Raw genomic sequence first — 16,798 nt, forward strand, 5'->3', positions numbered from 1 at the left:
AGATTTGTAAAATGTATTTGTAATATCTGTGAACCTCGATCTAAACACACACTCCTCCCTTAATCCATCCCCTCCTCATCCCCCAACCGCCCAGACCCCAACGTAATGAGAAAGAGCGCGAGAGAAAGAACGAGAGAGAGAGAGAGAGAGAAACAAACACAGATTGAAAGTGAGAGAGAGGGAGCGAGATGGCGTTACAGCATTTCTTGAACCTCGTGTACTTAAGTCTCAAATCTGGTTTAGGCCTTTATTTTGAGTGGTTTACTCTCAACTTTCTGCAATATTTTCTTCTTATTTTTTTTTATTTTTTTTTTTTTGTTTAATGATATGTTAAACCCAATGGGTTCATAATTTAGCTAAAAATGAAATGTTCTTCTAAAAACCTACGAGTTTTTTTTTTTATATACTATATAAAAACGGGGACATCCAATTGAAACAGATTGCTTTAATGCATTTCTTAGTGTTGTTTCAATGAAATTCCCTTTGATATGAACTATACATATATACATATTATTATTATAATGATTATTATTATTATTATTATTAGAAATTAGTTTCAAGTTCTGTTTGCAAATTTTTTATTTATTTTATTTGTATCCAATAAATTTTCAACAAGCGAAAACAAATGAAAATTTGTTTATTTTGAACTCTTTTTTTTTTTTACTATTTTCTCGTACACTCTCTGAACATATCAAAGCCAAGAACCACCAGTTAAATAACCAAACTAACTAACATTCACCACCAAATAAAAGCTAACCTATAGTTAACTAAACTAACTAATACTAGTTATGGACAATCCACATATATTGTATGAAAATGTATCTAATGATGATAATGATGATGATGATAAAGATGAACCGATAACTATAGAAATCTTAAACGTATATTTGATAGGAAAACAAAAAGCTTCTGTTCCTCAGCAAAATAAACAAAAGGAAAACTAGGGTTAGTGATAACAAGTTTTTGAATTAAATGTCTAACAATTAGATAAAAAATAAAAGTAAACAAAAAAAGAATGTATTAACAAACCATTTTGCAGTAGCTAAAAAACAAAATGAAACAAAGAAAAGAAAAGAAAAGAAAATTCAACCAAACAAATAATATTATGTCGATGACCTGCCAGCGCTTTGTGAAACCCCACATAAAATCTATATACTTACCATATGTAACCCTCCTCCCATATAGACATCCAAAAAACGATCCACACCAAAAAAGAAACAGCACCTACCTTAATTAAAATATAAAAAAGAACTCTTCCAACGCATCAAATGCGTTCTGGCGAGGACAATACTGAGAATCCAAAAACAAATTAAACAATAAAAATAACCAAAAATTCGAAATTCCGAAATACTCCCTCTAAAAACAAAAAACAAAACACAAAAAAAAAAAAAACGTTTTCGCGGCGCTCAAAATATATTCCACATAATGTTATTTCTGCAACTTGTGTGTGTAATTTATAAGTTTGACGATTCTTAAATTGTGATGATGTGAAATTTACAGTTAACATAAAAGAAAAAAAAAACAAAAACAAAAAAACAACTATTTCCAGTTTAATGGGAAACGAAACAAATGTCTTTATATTTAAAAAAAAGAAAAATGCAAAAAAAAAAAACGAAAACAAGGAAAGAAAGAAATGAAAGAAGGATAACTATACTGAACACTAAAACAAAAAAACTATATACGAGTATGAGATACAACAAAGAAAGGAGACGAAGAGAAACCTATGTATTTTGACATTTCCCAATCCCATATCCCCGCCCACTCCACTCCCCTATTCTATTCTATTGAATTCTGAACCACTCGTACTCTAGGGGTTTTTTTTCCTCCAACCTTCAAAGTTTGTAAATGTGTAAAATGTGTTAGAAACTAACTATAAAACAAAAAACAAAAACTAAAAACTTAAAAATCAATATACAGTGCAAGTTCAATTCTTTGTGTGTGTGTATGAGAATAAATCCAATAAAACGATATTTAATCGAACAACTATTATTTGAAATTTTTTAAATGGGAGACATGACAATGACAACGATTGCATGGGGGAGAATATTTTCCCATACCTCTTAAAAATATATTTGAACTATTAAACTTGGTATCCAAGAATCCGTTTTAACTCTTCAAAATTTACACCTAAATCTCGCAAAAAAAATTATTTTCATTTTTCAACAATTTATATATTGAACAATAACTTCCTAAAAGATGTTTTACGAAACCCATTGAAGTTTCAACTCTTTTAACAGTTATTGACTAGAAAGTCTTTCTCGGAACTCGATTTTTTTTGTGTTTTTCAGTACTTAAGAAAAGAAATCTCAAGTTCTTATTGACCACTTGACTTGTTATTTCTATATTCTTTAGATATTTCTCTATAGCATTAGCCAGAAGCAACATAAAATTTCGATTTATTAATTCTAAATTAAAAAGTTTTCAAACTCAAAGGCATCTTACATGAAATTGACTTTAATTAACTTTTTTGTTAATAATTTTCAGACCAGGAAGGTGAAAATTCTGGCTACAGGGATATATCCTTTTATATTAATCCCAAACAACATCAATTTAGTAATAGAGGGGAAGTAAAAGTTAGTTTTGCATTAGTTTTCGATGTAGAAAACGTTTAATCCATTACTGAAATCAATAATTATATAGTATATAACACGAACTTTACATACATATATGCACTTTAAATATGAAATACAATTCCCGCTTTGATATCTGATATGGATAAGAATAAGTTTGTGTGGTTTTTGAGGTCATATCTCACATATGTATGTTTGTATGTATATATGATGACATACATCAACTCTTAACATCACGATCCTCCAAAAAAAAAATAAACAAAATTAATATAATTAACATGTTCAACTTGAAATTCAACAAATCAGTGACCCCATTCCCCTCCACCCAACCAAACCCTCCGACATCATTGCTCCAATTGTGGCTTCCACATTTCGGGTATATCCACTTTAGTAATTTCGCCCAATTCCAACATTAAAACATCGCCATTGTGTCCCTCTTCAATGGACTTGATTAGATTTCGGGCACAATCGTTGGCATTCTGCCTCTTGACCATGGGGAATATATCATGCATGGGTGTGCGATATGTAAATGTTGTCTTATTATCAATATCATCCAATAGTGCGGTATTGGTAAAGCCCGGACAGATGGTTATAAAGCCGACACCAGAATGTGAGAAGTAAAAGGGATTCTGTAAAGATAAAGAAATCATAAATTGACTATATGCCTATATAGATATGTATATTCATTATTTTTTTGATAAGAGTTTTACGCACGGCCATGGCTCGAGTAAAGGTGGTAACTCCGGTTTTGGCTGCCGAATAGATGGCCATAAGTGGAGTGGGCTGAAGGCCAGCCACCGATGATATGTTGACAATTAAACCACCTTGCCCGCCCTTCGGCTTGGACATATATTCCAATGCAGTCAGAGTACTATGGATAACGCCCAACTAAAGCGAAATTAAAATGTTAGCTAATGAGTGGTGTGTTTGGAGATCTATATGCATACCAGATTAATCTCTATGGTCAGTTCGATATGACGATCGTTCATCAAGCCCATCCCATTGACCACCACATCAATGTGTCCATTCAGATGCTCGGACGTTGCTTTGTATGCCGCTTCTATATTGGATTTCTTAGTTATGTCCACCTTATGATAGAATATATCTGTTTGGGGATAATTCTGCTGCCAAGTGCTTAGAATCTTGTCATTTTCCATTAAATCGAATATGGCCAGAGACTGAAATAATGTTAATTAGTCAAATAGTTCAAAAAACAACAAATTCCGTCCTACCTTAAGTTGCTTTTGCAGTAGCTCTTGTACACATTGCTGACCAATGCCGCCAAAACCTCCAAGGTAAACCACATTTCTGTTAGCCAAATCCATATTCTCTTACCAGAACCAGCACTTTAAGTTAGTTAGTTGGTTAGTTATTTCTTTATTGCACTGCACTCGACCGCTATAAATTCTTGACTGATCCAAAGATCGCAGCATTGAACGATGATATTTTGTTTTATTTTGTTTTTGGTGTCTAAGCTTTTTCAAATGTAAAGAGAGAGAGCGACAGAGGAGAGAGAGAGAGAGAGACTGTGGGCAAAAGCTTCTTATCTCTTCTATATTTGTTCTGTTATCTTAAATGCAAAAATTATGCATTATATATACGCAATCTTCCTGCTTTATGGGGGGGCTCCATTAGCTGTTGATAAGCTCCATCCTTAACCCTTGAAAGACTGACCGACCAATCATGATGTTTGTTGTGGATAGCCATGGGATTATTATTTGTTGTTAAATTAATGAATTAAGTAGTGCATTTGATTATTTCCCTCTCCAAATGTTTGGCTTAACAGCGGAACTAGGTTGACTTTTGTCACATCCGAAGCCAGTGAAACTTCATACCCATATATGAACAGCAACCTGATCGATTGCAATTGTGGGTTACTCTTGTGCAATTTGTGATCTCTGCCAGTGGCCGTATCCGTATCCGTATCAATATTAAGTTCACTCTTACGACATCGTCGTCATCGCCATCGATGGAGGTCACTGCGCAGACTTTTGGCTTCTTTGGTTACCCATCATGTTGTATTGTAGGTGGATGGATGGCTGGATGGATGGATGGGTGGTTGGTATAAATAGTTTCGAATAGAGCAACTGCAGCATCAGTTTTCAATCACAGTTTCCAGCAATTGGTAAACAGTTGGTAGTTTCTTCGTTGCTTTTTTTTTTTTGTTGATTTTGTTATTGTGACATAATGTTGATGCAGTGCTTCATTTTGGCATTTGCCCTAAACATAGCCATCAGTTCGTTCGCTTCGGCAGCAAATCTGAGAACAAGCAGCAACCTCAAGACGGATGGTCGACGCTATCAGGAACAGGATACTGCCAGAGCCTTCTATTCGTATGGCTATAGTGATGCCAATGCCGCTAGGGCGGAATATACAATACAAGATGGTTCGTCCAGGGGTTTCTATTCCTATGTGGATGCCAATGGTAAATTGCAGACAGTTCAATATGAAGCTGGTGGCAGTCAGGGTTTCAAGGCAGAGGCTAGTAATTTGCCCAAGGCTCCAGTGGATGATGGCAAAGCCCCACAGCCAGTAACTGAAACGGAGGAAGTGCAGCAGGCTCGTCTTAATCATCTGAAAGCCCTCAGAGAAGCGGCTCAACGTGAAGTCGAAGAAGAGGCAATAGCCGCCAGTTTAAGGGAGGAGAAAGCCAAGCAGGAAAAGGAGCAGAAGGCACTTGATGAGCAGCAGCAACAGCAGGACCACAGGGAGGAGGGTCTTAGCGAGGAAGATGCCGCCATTTTGGAGAGAGTTCGTGCCGAACTCACCGCCATGTTAGCCGATCGTCAGAATCTACGCAAAGAGGAACAGAAACTCAATGCAGAGGAGAGTAAAAGTGAGAGAAACGAGAACGACGACGACCGTCGCAGGACTAACGACAATGATGAAACTCGCACTGATAGTAATGATCAGAAAATTGAGGATCAGTCTGCCAAGCAAATCAAAGGCCGACAGGACGCTTCAGCCGATGAAGATCCACGTCTTCGCACTGTCTATACTCTTGCAGATCTCAGTTCTACAAGCTATTTGAAGCTAGGCGAACTCGAAGATCGTCTCGAACGTCTGGATCGCTTAAATCGCGATGATCTTCGTGTCCCCATCAGTGCCTACTACACTTTGGTATCGCCAACCACTAGATATAGTGTTACCACTCCCACCGAGCTAAGAACCCTGCGTCCCGTGGCTCTCAGCCGTAGTTTGCTGCTCAGCAAAAGGAACTGAGATACAAACGAGATGAATTGGTAAACATGACCTGATTGATTATCCAACTTAATGTTAAAAATAACACATTTTGTTTAAGAATAAATGCAACCCAGTGCACCTTAGTGCCGAAAAAAAATGTCTCTCTATCCATGCAAAAGATCTTCTCGTATATGATACAGCAATTTTAACATTTATTAGAGCAACAAATTGAGTGAAAGAAAAAAAAATGAGAAATTATTTTGTATATGACATTTTAGGCCACTGGCAGATAGTCCCTTTGGATTTCTGTCTTCCGATTGTAGGTGTAACCACGACTGGGCTGATAGACATAGATCGGTTGAGAGTAGACTGTATGGATGGGTAACATGACTTGTTTTTCACTTATCAAAAGATTGCGCAGCTTCTCGGCCTCATAGCGTTTGAAGAAGGCCACTTTGGCGGCAGCCACTTCGGGTGTATCCTGGACTGGTTGAGGACCAGCGTCGACCTCAACACTGTTGCCGGCCAAACGTAATTTCGCCTCTTCATGGGCAGCCAAATGTTGGGCTCGCAGGGCGGCAACCTCTGGAGTTTCTTCATTCGCCTTCGCCTGTGGCCCATCTGATGAGATTATATGGAAACCTTTGGTGTCCGCAATGTATTCGACTGTTTGGATTGTACCATGGGCATTGCGATAGCTATAGCTACCCCTAATAGTGCCATCCGCAGTCCGAGATTCCTGTTTGCTTGACAAAGGACCAGCATAACCATAGGCATACTGACCATAATCGTCCTGTGAGTGATATTGATAGGGCTGTGGCAATGGAGCTCCATATTCCAGTGATGGTTGCGGTACTCCTGCGGCACTACTGACTATGGCCAGAATTAGTGAACACAAGACGAGGGCTATATGCATTTTCCTTGTTGTTGTTGTTGTTATTATTGTAGTGTGGAGAATTGTGATTGGAACGCTGCTAGTCTTTTCAACTTGTGGACTAGTACTCGCTCACTCTATAGAGAACTCTGTGCTGGCCCAAAATGAGGATTCTCCCCTTTATATATAGCGAACATCATGCTCTGCTGCAGCTGCTTCTGTGGCCCGAAAACAAAAAATATGTGCCATATCGTGCATTCCCAGGAAGGTCGCCTGGTTTTTGGGGTTTACTTTCATATTCCTTTTGGCCTGGCTCCACACTCCACTGTACACACTACATAAACACATTTTGCCGATTTCAACAAGTTCAGCATAAATTTGTGCACAAAAGCCGCAATTTGTTTTCATCTGTCTGTGGCAAGAGTCTTGCCCCAACAATCGCACACAAAACAAAAGGGCAGCGGGTCGACGACAACGACGATGTTGCCAATGTTGCTGCTGCTGTTGCCGATGCTGTTGCTGCTGCTCCTACCGCTGACAACAATGCCAGGGACCAAAGAACTTAATCAGACTTCCAGTGCCAAAGCAACCGGCTGATTCTCTTTCTCTCTCCCTCTCGCTCTCTGGCTTTTCTCGTAGAGGTCAAGGAACCGGGCCAATGCACACTGGTCCATATGATCGATTGGGTTGGCCAAAACATTACAGATGCATTTCAAACTAAAACAATCTGCAAATTTTTAAGACTTATCAGTAATATATTTATCTTATCTATTCGAATAATCAATGGACGGATCAGAAAATATTTTCGGATTTATAAACTCAGATTTAGTAATTTAAGTAAGTTATCAAAGACGACCTCAAAAATTTACTAGCTGGGGGTTATAAAAAGATGAAAAATTTAAGGGGCTTTCCTCCCCTGAAAGCAGCTCATCAATTAGTTCACTTTGTAGCTTAGATATAACAGGATATCCTTGCGTCTTTAGAGGATAAAAGCTGCTAAAAGATATTCGAGCGCTAAGAGGTTGATTCATTGTTCATTATTCATTCATTTACCAAAATACAGTGTGGGCAATTTAGTTGTTTTGCCGACCTTTTTGAAACAAATTTGATATCTGGCAAAAATTTTAATTTGAAAAATTCTCAAAAAATTCTTAAATTTGCGAGTTTTATTAAATTTTAATTACTATTCATAAGTGATATTTTAAGTTAAGTTGATATATTTATAATAGTTTTATCATTTTAAAATATACTGAATTCTTATTTAACTGATATATTTACTTTTGAAATCGGCTAGAAATTGACGAAAATTCAGAACATAGGTTCGAAATCAATTTTTTCTCATTTCCAAGTGTTTGTGAAATATACCAAATTGCAATTAAATTGATACATAACTTTTTAAAAGCGGTCAAAAATTGGCTAAAATACAGTCTGAAAAGAAGGAAAGAAGAAGCAAATATAATTTAAAATCTCGTTGCCTAACATTTAAAATATTTTTGTTAAATATTTCATGTGATACTTAAATAAAACAAAACACAATTTTCACTAGTTTAGACTGTTCGTTGTTCAAAAGGAAAGGAAAGGATGTTTGATGACCCCTTTTTCTCCCTCTCTTAAGGTCAAATCTAAAATATATTGAATATATGAAACCCTATGACCCGACACAGTGTGCAAGGTTTGGGTTAGGAGATTGGGTCACCTCTTCCAGTTATTGTCGTTGTCGTTGTTGTTTATGCAGCTATTAAATTTAATTGAAATCAAAAAAAAATAAATATGCGAATTATGAAAAGTTGAGGTTAAGCTCAAGGCAAATTTGTGGTTACCAGGAAGCTTCCTGTACCTACACATATCTAAAATAATTGTTATTGCTATTGACCAAAGGGAGACGTTGGTATAAGCCTTGTTTACAAGCCACATTTCCGACCCTTTAACTCATGTCATGTTTGTTCGTTTTCGAATGTCTGATTTCGATATGTTTATTAATCGGTTTTCAATCAGAAAATTACATTTGCTCTCAATAGTAGAAACGCGGAATATAATAGCGTGGAATGGTATAATGGACGGCTGCTGGAACAGCAATCACATTCGATCGGCGTGCCAATATATAATTGCGTTGTTTCTCGGCCTCCAAACGTTTCAGGTGATACGATTTGGCAGCAGCCACTTCAGCCGTATCGGCAACGGGTTGGGGCAATACATCCTTTTCATCGCTCTGATTGTGGGATTGGACAACGGCACGAGGACTCGCCGCTGTGGGCAAATTGGTGGCCGCCACATGGAAGCCATCGGAGTCGGCGGTGTAGTCAACGGTTTGCAATTTACCAGTGGCATCGCGATAGCTATAGCTACCACGGGTGGTTCCGTCCCATGAGCGGGTCTCATGCTTGCTGGACAATGGCTCAGCATAGCCGTAAGCATATTGCCCCAGGACATCTTGGCTTAGATATTGTTGTTGTGTGGGTGTCACCAATCCGGAACCCTCAGCCGCATATTGGGTCGGGTAGGTTGCAAATATGGCCAGGCCCTGGACCAACGAGGCCGTCAATGTACTCAGAATGAAGAGATGAGAGAGCATGGTCGATGCTGTATCTAGCTGCGGTTCACTTAACGTTCTGTGGATCAAGTGAGCCAGACAGGATCCTTATATACCCAGCAGCTGGCTCTAGCTAACATCTAGCGTCAAGAATCTAGATTCTGGATTCTGGTCTGTCCTCAAGTGCCTGTCCACTTGTGTCGTTAACGGACATGTCGTCTCCCTCGCCACCACCACCACCATCACCACCATCGGCCATAGCCATCTCCACCTCGATCTCAATCTCGTTATTCTTTAGTTCTTGTTCTGCAATCTTCTTGGGCCTTAACATTTCCTTCTCTTCGGTTCGTTGTCAATTTGGTTTAATTGTGCACACATGGCTGACTGGCTGGCTGGCTGGCTGGCTGGCTGGCTGGCTGAGTGGGCTGCGATGATATCTGTGTTGCATCTGGCTTAGGCCTCAAGGCCAGAAACCAAATTCCCTTTTCGGTTTCTTCATGGTAATTGATATGCAGCAGCAGCCACTCCAACTCCAATTCCAACTCCAACTCCAACTTGAACTCCAACTTTAACATTAACTGCTACTCGAACTCCTTTTCTGGCTCACAGCAACCCAACGGCATTTCAAGGTGAGTGAAGGCCAAGGGCCACATTTGGCCTGAGACGAAGTTGCCTTGCGTTCCTGATCCCACCTCCTTCACCCCCCGCTCCACCCCTCCCCCACCCTTGTTTGACTTTGCTTCTTTCGCATGGCTTGACTTGGTTTATTTTTAGTTTTCTGTTTCTTATTTCTTGCATCGCATCGCCTGATTAGGAAGCAAGTTTTGGGGCGGACCAGACGCAAGAGGTTGCTGCCCAGGAGCCATGGCGGGGGGACTTCATCAGGAATTGGCCTTGTTGGATAAAAGCATTTTAATGTTAGCCCAAGGTACTTAACTTCAATCAAAGCTTAATTCCATTTGACTTCTATAAATTCTTTTTTAACGATCTTTTTTCGCTTCAAAGGCGAAAGAAATATTTCCTTTCTATACCATCGACCCAGAGTCATCAACGAGCTGCATAAATAACAAACTATAACTGTGGAAATTGGAATAAAGTTGAAAGAATAAACAAAGTTTATCCTCACCAGCAAACTAACTGAAAGCTAATTAACAATGGCCAGCCCAACCCAATCGCAGGTTAAATATTCGAATCCGGTTTACTATGATTTCATCATGGCTCGTTGGCCAACAAACTAACCAAATAATTTCGTCACTCACTACCAATAAATCATTGTCAAGTTGTTTTGGTCAAAAGGTCTCTACGTACATATTGCTCATACTATATACAAATGGTTGATTCTAATCGTAAGATTCCCTTAAGTTTTGTACTTGTCTTTGACCACCCGGCGACATAGTCCTTATACGACTTACAGAACGTTGAACTCATACAAATTAAGTCGAGAATATCTCGACACTAAGAAAATAGAAATTTGGTAATTTTACTTAATATGTAAAAAGTTTATGTAATAGGTTTCAGAAAAAAGTTTCCATTTATATCAATCAAATTAAGTTCTTTGGAAGATTCCTTTTAAAGGGCATTGCAGAGAAACTTAAGAACTCTTTGATATCGTTAGTAAACTTTCTCTAAACTAATCCAAAACAAAATCTTCTTTAAAGGTGTCACTTTTTTACTTAATAAAAATAGTTATTTTTATATTTTGTTTTGCTCTAATAAAGGTAATTTTTTTAAGGATTTAATAATAAATATTTTGACTAATTTATTGTAACTCATATAAGTTAATGTATTTCTTTGATCTCTATTCAGACTTGAGATCTAAGCATTTACATGGGATATTCTTATCAGCTTTGTTTTAAGGATTAGAAGATATAAAATCGTCAGTTTTCAATAATATATGAATAATTTTGCCAATTAAGTGGAATTTTAATTCAAAATTCGCCCAATGATTTGAGGATTTGATGCATAATCGTTTTCAGACTCAAAGAGTTATGAGTCTTAGCTATGCCTTTACGATATGATATCGTAAATTTGCAATATTTTTAAATGAATGAATAATAGGCATATACAAAATACAATAATTATTTTATATAGAAACCTCTGTTGTTGGCTTTTTGAAAATCTCCAGCTCCGAAAGGCACCTCAGGCATTTTGTCAGTTTTGAAATACAATAGTTTCTTGATTTAAGAACTAACTCTGACTTTTGGGCGCGTGTATAATTTAGGCGAACCCCCCTGCCATGAGCTCATTTGCTTAATTTGGGGCCCTTTCCCCCACTTACGCGTCCCCTCACCACCATTAGGCTGTTCACTTGTTGTGCGTGTTTTGTTCTCTTGTCAAATTTCACGCATCGTTTTCTATTTTATGGCCAAATCACACACAAAAACAGACACACAAACACCCCAAAAAATAAAAGCTCGACCTGACACAACGCCAAAGCTTTCACTCACCGAAACATTTGGAGTGAACTTCCATGGAGCTCACTGATAAGAACTCTTCTAGATGGCACATTCGAGGGTCCAAGGGGAACCATGAGGGGGACCGTGTGGGGCAGCAAAACGTCACATTTTTGTTTTTGCCTTTTGATAAATGGTTTTTGTTTGGCCGTTTCTTTATTTTGCTGTTTAGTTTCGTTTGGTGGTTTCTGATGAAGTCATCATGGCCACAAAATATACAGAAATATCTTCCAGAGGATTATGTATACACATATGTATATTATATATTTACCAGCAAAAACAACACTAAAAACATTGCCAAATGAAACGAGAAGAGGGGGTGAGGAAGCAACGATAAGACTGGGGGTCATCTTTGTTATTGTTTGGCAAGAATTTCGTTTTTGGCGCTTAAATTCTCATTCATATCTTTGGCTATCATGGGCGTAGTTCAGATGAGGAAAGTTTTAAAAGCTCAGGAATCAAAAGAATTGCCTATATACAAACTTTACATAGAAGAAACACTATATCTCTATATCTAAAGCGTCTTAGGATATGTAATTCGTTCTCAATCGTTCAAATGGCATAAATTCTTTTTTTAACTTGCTTATCTATAAATTTTTGTTGAAATTCTTTAACTTGGTGTTTTTTTTTTCGTTTCTTATTGTACTAATATCTACGCCCATGGAAACGCACGCATTTCCACTCAAATTGAAAGCTTTCGTAGGAAGAGGGAAAAACATCACTCATACGCCGCTTGGACTCTAGTTTGTTGGCTGCGCATTTGCCCAACAGTTAGTTGAGTATCAACAGCAGCGACAGTAAAACGTTCACCAAACAAAAACAAACTAAATAATAAACAAATATATACCAATATTTTTTTTATATATTAACAAATTTTACAAAAAAAAAAAAGAACAAATAACACAACAAACCTAAAATTAATTTTGTAAGTTTTCATAACGAAATCGCACAATAAATAAGTGAAGTGTAAGAAAGATGCATTAGTTCATCGAAAAAGTCTGGATACAGAGCATCAGTTTCTATATATATATATATACAGAATTTTATACATCGACTAAATCATTTGGCCCTCTCACTATGCATCATCAGAATTTGCATCTTTGTTTTGGTTTTTTTCGGAAAATTGAAAGTGAATTTTGTTTTGGATTGAAATTAATTCCTACATTGACCCAATTGTTCGATCTAGAAATGCGAGACCCAGCTCTAGTTTTTGTTTAAGATAACAAAAGGATTGCAAGCATCATTTTAGGCTCACGTTCGGGTTTCCATTTCCGTTTGTAGGTACATATATGTTTTCCCTATCCCTTTTATGGCGCTTGCGCCTTACATTTCTCTTTTTGGAGGGAGAATGGGGGCTGATGTCATCTGCTAAAAAGATGCATATTACCCATGTATGTATATATAGAGTAGGTATGACAGCATAGACGACGATGACTCCCCGCACCCCTTTTATTGCGTGTATATTTCATTTCCTGTTTTATTTTTTTTTGTTTTTTTAATTTATGCATTAAGTTCGAGGCGACAAACTAATTTGAATTATGCTGGAGAATCATATTTTTTCGACTCCCCTTTGCCATCGCATTCAATTCCATGCCCCCCTTTTTCATAACATGACCTAAATTTTGATGCCACTTGAGGTAGGCTTTTATTGGTATACAGAATATCAAACAAATTGTTGGCCATTAAGCACGATTCCTTTTCGAATTTCAAGTGGAGGGCTTTTGGAATGTGAGCTCTTTTTTGTGCCTTGCAGTTGCCATAGCCTATATTAGGAAGGGTATCAAAATAATCTTGTAGCAACATCTCACCCCAGTCATTCCCTTCCGGAAGCTTATAATTCTGTTTTCATCTCTATATGCCTATCTGCTATATAGATTCATTATTTACTCAATTTAAAAATCCAATTTCGTCTTTCCAGATTTGGTTTAAGAAAAACTAATTAAAATGTTGGCCACGCGTTTCGCGTTTATCTTTTGTATATATATTCTCGTATATATTTATAGTTATAGAGAGAAAACTTGTTCATCAGATATTAAGTACTGGCAAAAGTGACCAAAATTATTTATGGTCTGACAGTCAAAGAGGATTATTTCATGTTTATTTTATTTTTATTTTTTGCGATTCAGATTTCTTTCTCTTCATCTTCTTTATCATGTTTTATGGCTTCCAATTACATACAACATGTTGTGGAGTGAGCAGACGAGCGGCTAAAAGAAGTCAAGAGTTGTGTCAGGTAATTAGTTAGTTAGTCCAGGAGAGTCAGGTAAAAGAAAAAACCGATGAGAGGCAGAGTGTTGTGTAGTATGCTGATATGTTAGTCGGGGTCAATAATCTCTATGTTGTTAATGATTGATGATGATGATGATGATGATGCCAATTCAAGGCGTATAAATATCACCCTGATGATTAGATATAATTTTCTTGCTTGGTTTGTTTTAAGCCTCACCCCAAAAAACAAAGAACAGAAAATAAACAAACATTAATTGTACGAATGACATAAGCAGAGCGGAGATTAAAATGACAAAACTGAATAAACCCACCCACCGCCCCATAACCATTGGATATGCTCTATGGCTTGGCAATTGCAAGTTGAAGGTCAATTGACTTAACCCTCTCCTCCACCTAACCCATTTCCATTGACCCTGAATCTTTGAGTTACACTTTTTGAATACTCTGGCAAAAATGCAATGCATTGAAGGCTATTTAAAGTGATCCAAATTCGATCAGAGACATTTCTACTTATATTCTTCCTTCTTCCTCAGGGCGTCTAAAAAATACAATCTTATACTTTTTACAACTTGGAGCATAAGCATATAGTGTATAAAACATTCAACATATTCCGAATTGGTCCTTTTTTTCTTGGATGGGGGGGAAGGCTTAATATGCATTTTGTAAACAACTGTCAAACATGACCTACACAATCATATCTCACGATTCCGATACTAAATACTGAAAAACTGGTTATATCTTATCGCATCTCTTAAATTATGCTCAAAGCGGCTTCCACAGTTTCGCTTCCTCGGCTCCCGTGAAGAAGGGAGCCCAAACAAAACACAGAAGACGAAAAAAAAAAAAAGGAACAAGAGAAGATTTAACTGGCTGGTTATTAATGGGTTTCGATGCATTAAAGCTTACCTTTTTTTTAATGTTTATGGTTTATAACATGGTTATGGTTCAGAGTCGCTAAAAACGGTCGAAAGACCACCCTATTGAAAATATCACTTGATGGCTTAAACTAACTTGGCCAACGGCTATTTTTGTTTTGCATATCGCATATAGAGGTGCTAATATACTATATCAAGAGAGTAAAATAGAGAGAGAGAGGGGTGTAGAGACGGAACCTGGAAAGAGCACTATGATGGCGTCATTTCAAATATAATTCCCATTAGCGTTAGTTGAAATTTTGTTGTTATTTTTTTTTTTTGTTATTTCGTTCTCGACCTGTGATATCATCATCACCACACAAATGAGCGAGAAACGAAAGGGAGATAAGCCTATCGCACTTATATAGAAATATATATATGCAGGGTTATATAGAAGTTTTTGTACACTTTACAACAATCAGAAAGTTGCTTAAGAGGCTTACTTTCTACATACTTAAATGATGAATACTTAAACCCTGTTTAATGATTTAGAAGTTATTGAAAGACAATCACTTTTCATTGCGTGTTAGGTCACACATGATATAGATTATAATCGAAAATTGACAATGTAATCTCATCAATTATTCAGATTCAATATGTCAACGGAGGCCGCACAACCAGCAACAGCCCCAACTACAGAGGCACCACCCACCGCCGAGCTGGGACAATTGGCTCTAGATGATGGGGCACCGAAAGTCAGTTTCTCGGATCAATTTAAGGCCTTCTCGAAATTCGGGGATACCAAATCGGATGGCAAATTGATAACCCTATCGCAGAGTGACAAATGGATGAAGCAGGCCAAAGTGATTGATAAGAAAATAACTACCACGGATACGGGTATCCATTTCAAAAAGTTTAAAGCCATGAAAATTGGCATTTTGGATTATAATAAATTTCTCGATGATTTGGCTAAAACGAAAAAAGTTGAGCTAGCGGAGATTAAATCAAAATTGGCCAATTGTGGAGCACCTGGTGTGCAATCAGTTTCGGTGAGGGAGAAAATTTGTCATCCTTTTGGTCCAATTATTTTATAAACTTTCATTATGTTTGGCTAGGCTGGCAAGGCAGCTGCTGCTGTGGATCGGCTTACGGATACCAGCAAGTATACGGGCTCCCACAAGGAACGATTCGATGCCACTGGCAAGGGTAAGGGTATTGCCGGCAGACGAAATCTGGTCGATGAATCTGGCTATGTGAGTGGCTATCAGCACAAGGATACTTACGATGCTGCCAAGTAGATTCATAACCAATTCATCTACTATATTTTCCTCTATCACACAAAAAAAAAAAAAAACACCCACTCTTCTTAAATATTTTAATTCTTTTCTTATGTTGTTTTTTCCCCCTTTTTTTTGTGTTCTATTTTTTGTGTCTTGCGTTTCGTAACCTGAATTTAATTTAAAAAAACATTCTTAAAAACTAAGTTGTGATTATTTTAAGTGCTTAAAAAAATATTAAAAAAAAACAAAACAAAACATTGTGTTTATTTTGAAACATTTACAAAATGATTTTTTTTTTTTTTTCAAAAATATATAGATTTATTATTTATATACCCAAAAGTGCAAAAAAAAAAAGTCCACACAAATTTATATCTTCAAGCATCATCTATGAGAACCAACAAAAAAGAAAACGTTTTTGCTAGTTTTAAGATCTTGAAAACATTTTAATATTCCACAAAAACATATACATATATACGTATATATATCCACATACATATATGAGCTAACTATATGTGTTACGATACATCATATTTAAGAATTTCGTTTTGAATAAAGATACAAATATGAAATGCAATCCACAAACTTTTGAATATCAAGATAGAATATTTCAAAAATGAAAAAAAAAATAATATTTAAATTACAATTTTTTTCTTAGGAAGAGATCAAATAATATAGTCTATGGATATTTGGATCACAGCCATGATTCATATGATACCTAGCAGCTACCTAGATTCCCTCCATTATGAAATGTAGATGTACATATTCCTCTTGAGAAGGAAGATTCATAAATTCTATAGACAGATTTTCTTGATTATTGTGTTATTA

At 36.9% G+C, this 16,798-nt stretch overlaps 5 protein-coding genes across 5 annotated transcripts; 2 read left to right on the forward strand and 3 right to left on the reverse strand.

Moving 5' to 3' along the window:
- Positions 1-2,574: 2,574 nt before the first annotated feature.
- LOC6643015 (alcohol dehydrogenase 1) lies at positions 2,575-4,006 on the reverse strand. The gene is made up of 4 exons (XM_002065887.4): positions 3,803-4,006; positions 3,518-3,748; positions 3,285-3,458; positions 2,575-3,199 (listed from the first exon to the last, which is right to left on the reverse strand). The coding sequence occupies exons 1-4, from the start codon at positions 3,893-3,895 to the stop codon at positions 2,915-2,917; spliced, it is 783 nt and encodes a 260-aa protein (XP_002065923.1). The 5' UTR covers positions 3,896-4,006; the 3' UTR covers positions 2,575-2,914.
- Positions 4,007-4,757: 751 nt separating this feature from the next.
- Positions 4,758-5,875, forward strand: LOC6643016 (cilia- and flagella-associated protein 251). Its single transcript, XM_002065888.4, has one exon. It carries the CDS (start codon positions 4,758-4,760, stop codon positions 5,790-5,792), a length of 1,035 nt encoding a protein of 344 aa, XP_002065924.1. The 3' UTR covers positions 5,793-5,875.
- A 152-nt stretch (positions 5,876-6,027) lies between these two features.
- LOC6642945 (cuticle protein 6) lies at positions 6,028-6,669 on the reverse strand. The gene has a single exon (XM_002065889.1). It carries the CDS (start codon positions 6,667-6,669, stop codon positions 6,028-6,030), a length of 642 nt encoding a protein of 213 aa, XP_002065925.1.
- A 1,969-nt stretch (positions 6,670-8,638) lies between these two features.
- On the reverse strand, positions 8,639-9,267 carry LOC6642946 (cuticle protein 6). Its single transcript, XM_002065890.2, has one exon. It carries the CDS (start codon positions 9,197-9,199, stop codon positions 8,639-8,641), a length of 561 nt encoding a protein of 186 aa, XP_002065926.1. The 5' UTR covers positions 9,200-9,267.
- A 3,127-nt stretch (positions 9,268-12,394) lies between these two features.
- LOC6642948 (tubulin polymerization-promoting protein homolog) lies at positions 12,395-16,202 on the forward strand. Its single transcript, XM_002065892.4, has 3 exons — positions 12,395-12,535; positions 15,343-15,742; positions 15,809-16,202. Exons 2-3 carry the CDS (start codon positions 15,350-15,352, stop codon positions 15,989-15,991), a joined length of 576 nt encoding a protein of 191 aa, XP_002065928.1. The 5' UTR covers positions 12,395-12,535; positions 15,343-15,349; the 3' UTR covers positions 15,992-16,202.
- Positions 16,203-16,798: the final 596 nt, after the last annotated feature.

Source organism: Drosophila willistoni (genome assembly GCF_018902025.1).
Source record: "Drosophila willistoni isolate 14030-0811.24 chromosome XR unlocalized genomic scaffold, UCI_dwil_1.1 Seg41, whole genome shotgun sequence".
NCBI lineage: Eukaryota > Metazoa > Arthropoda > Insecta > Diptera > Drosophilidae > Drosophila > Drosophila willistoni.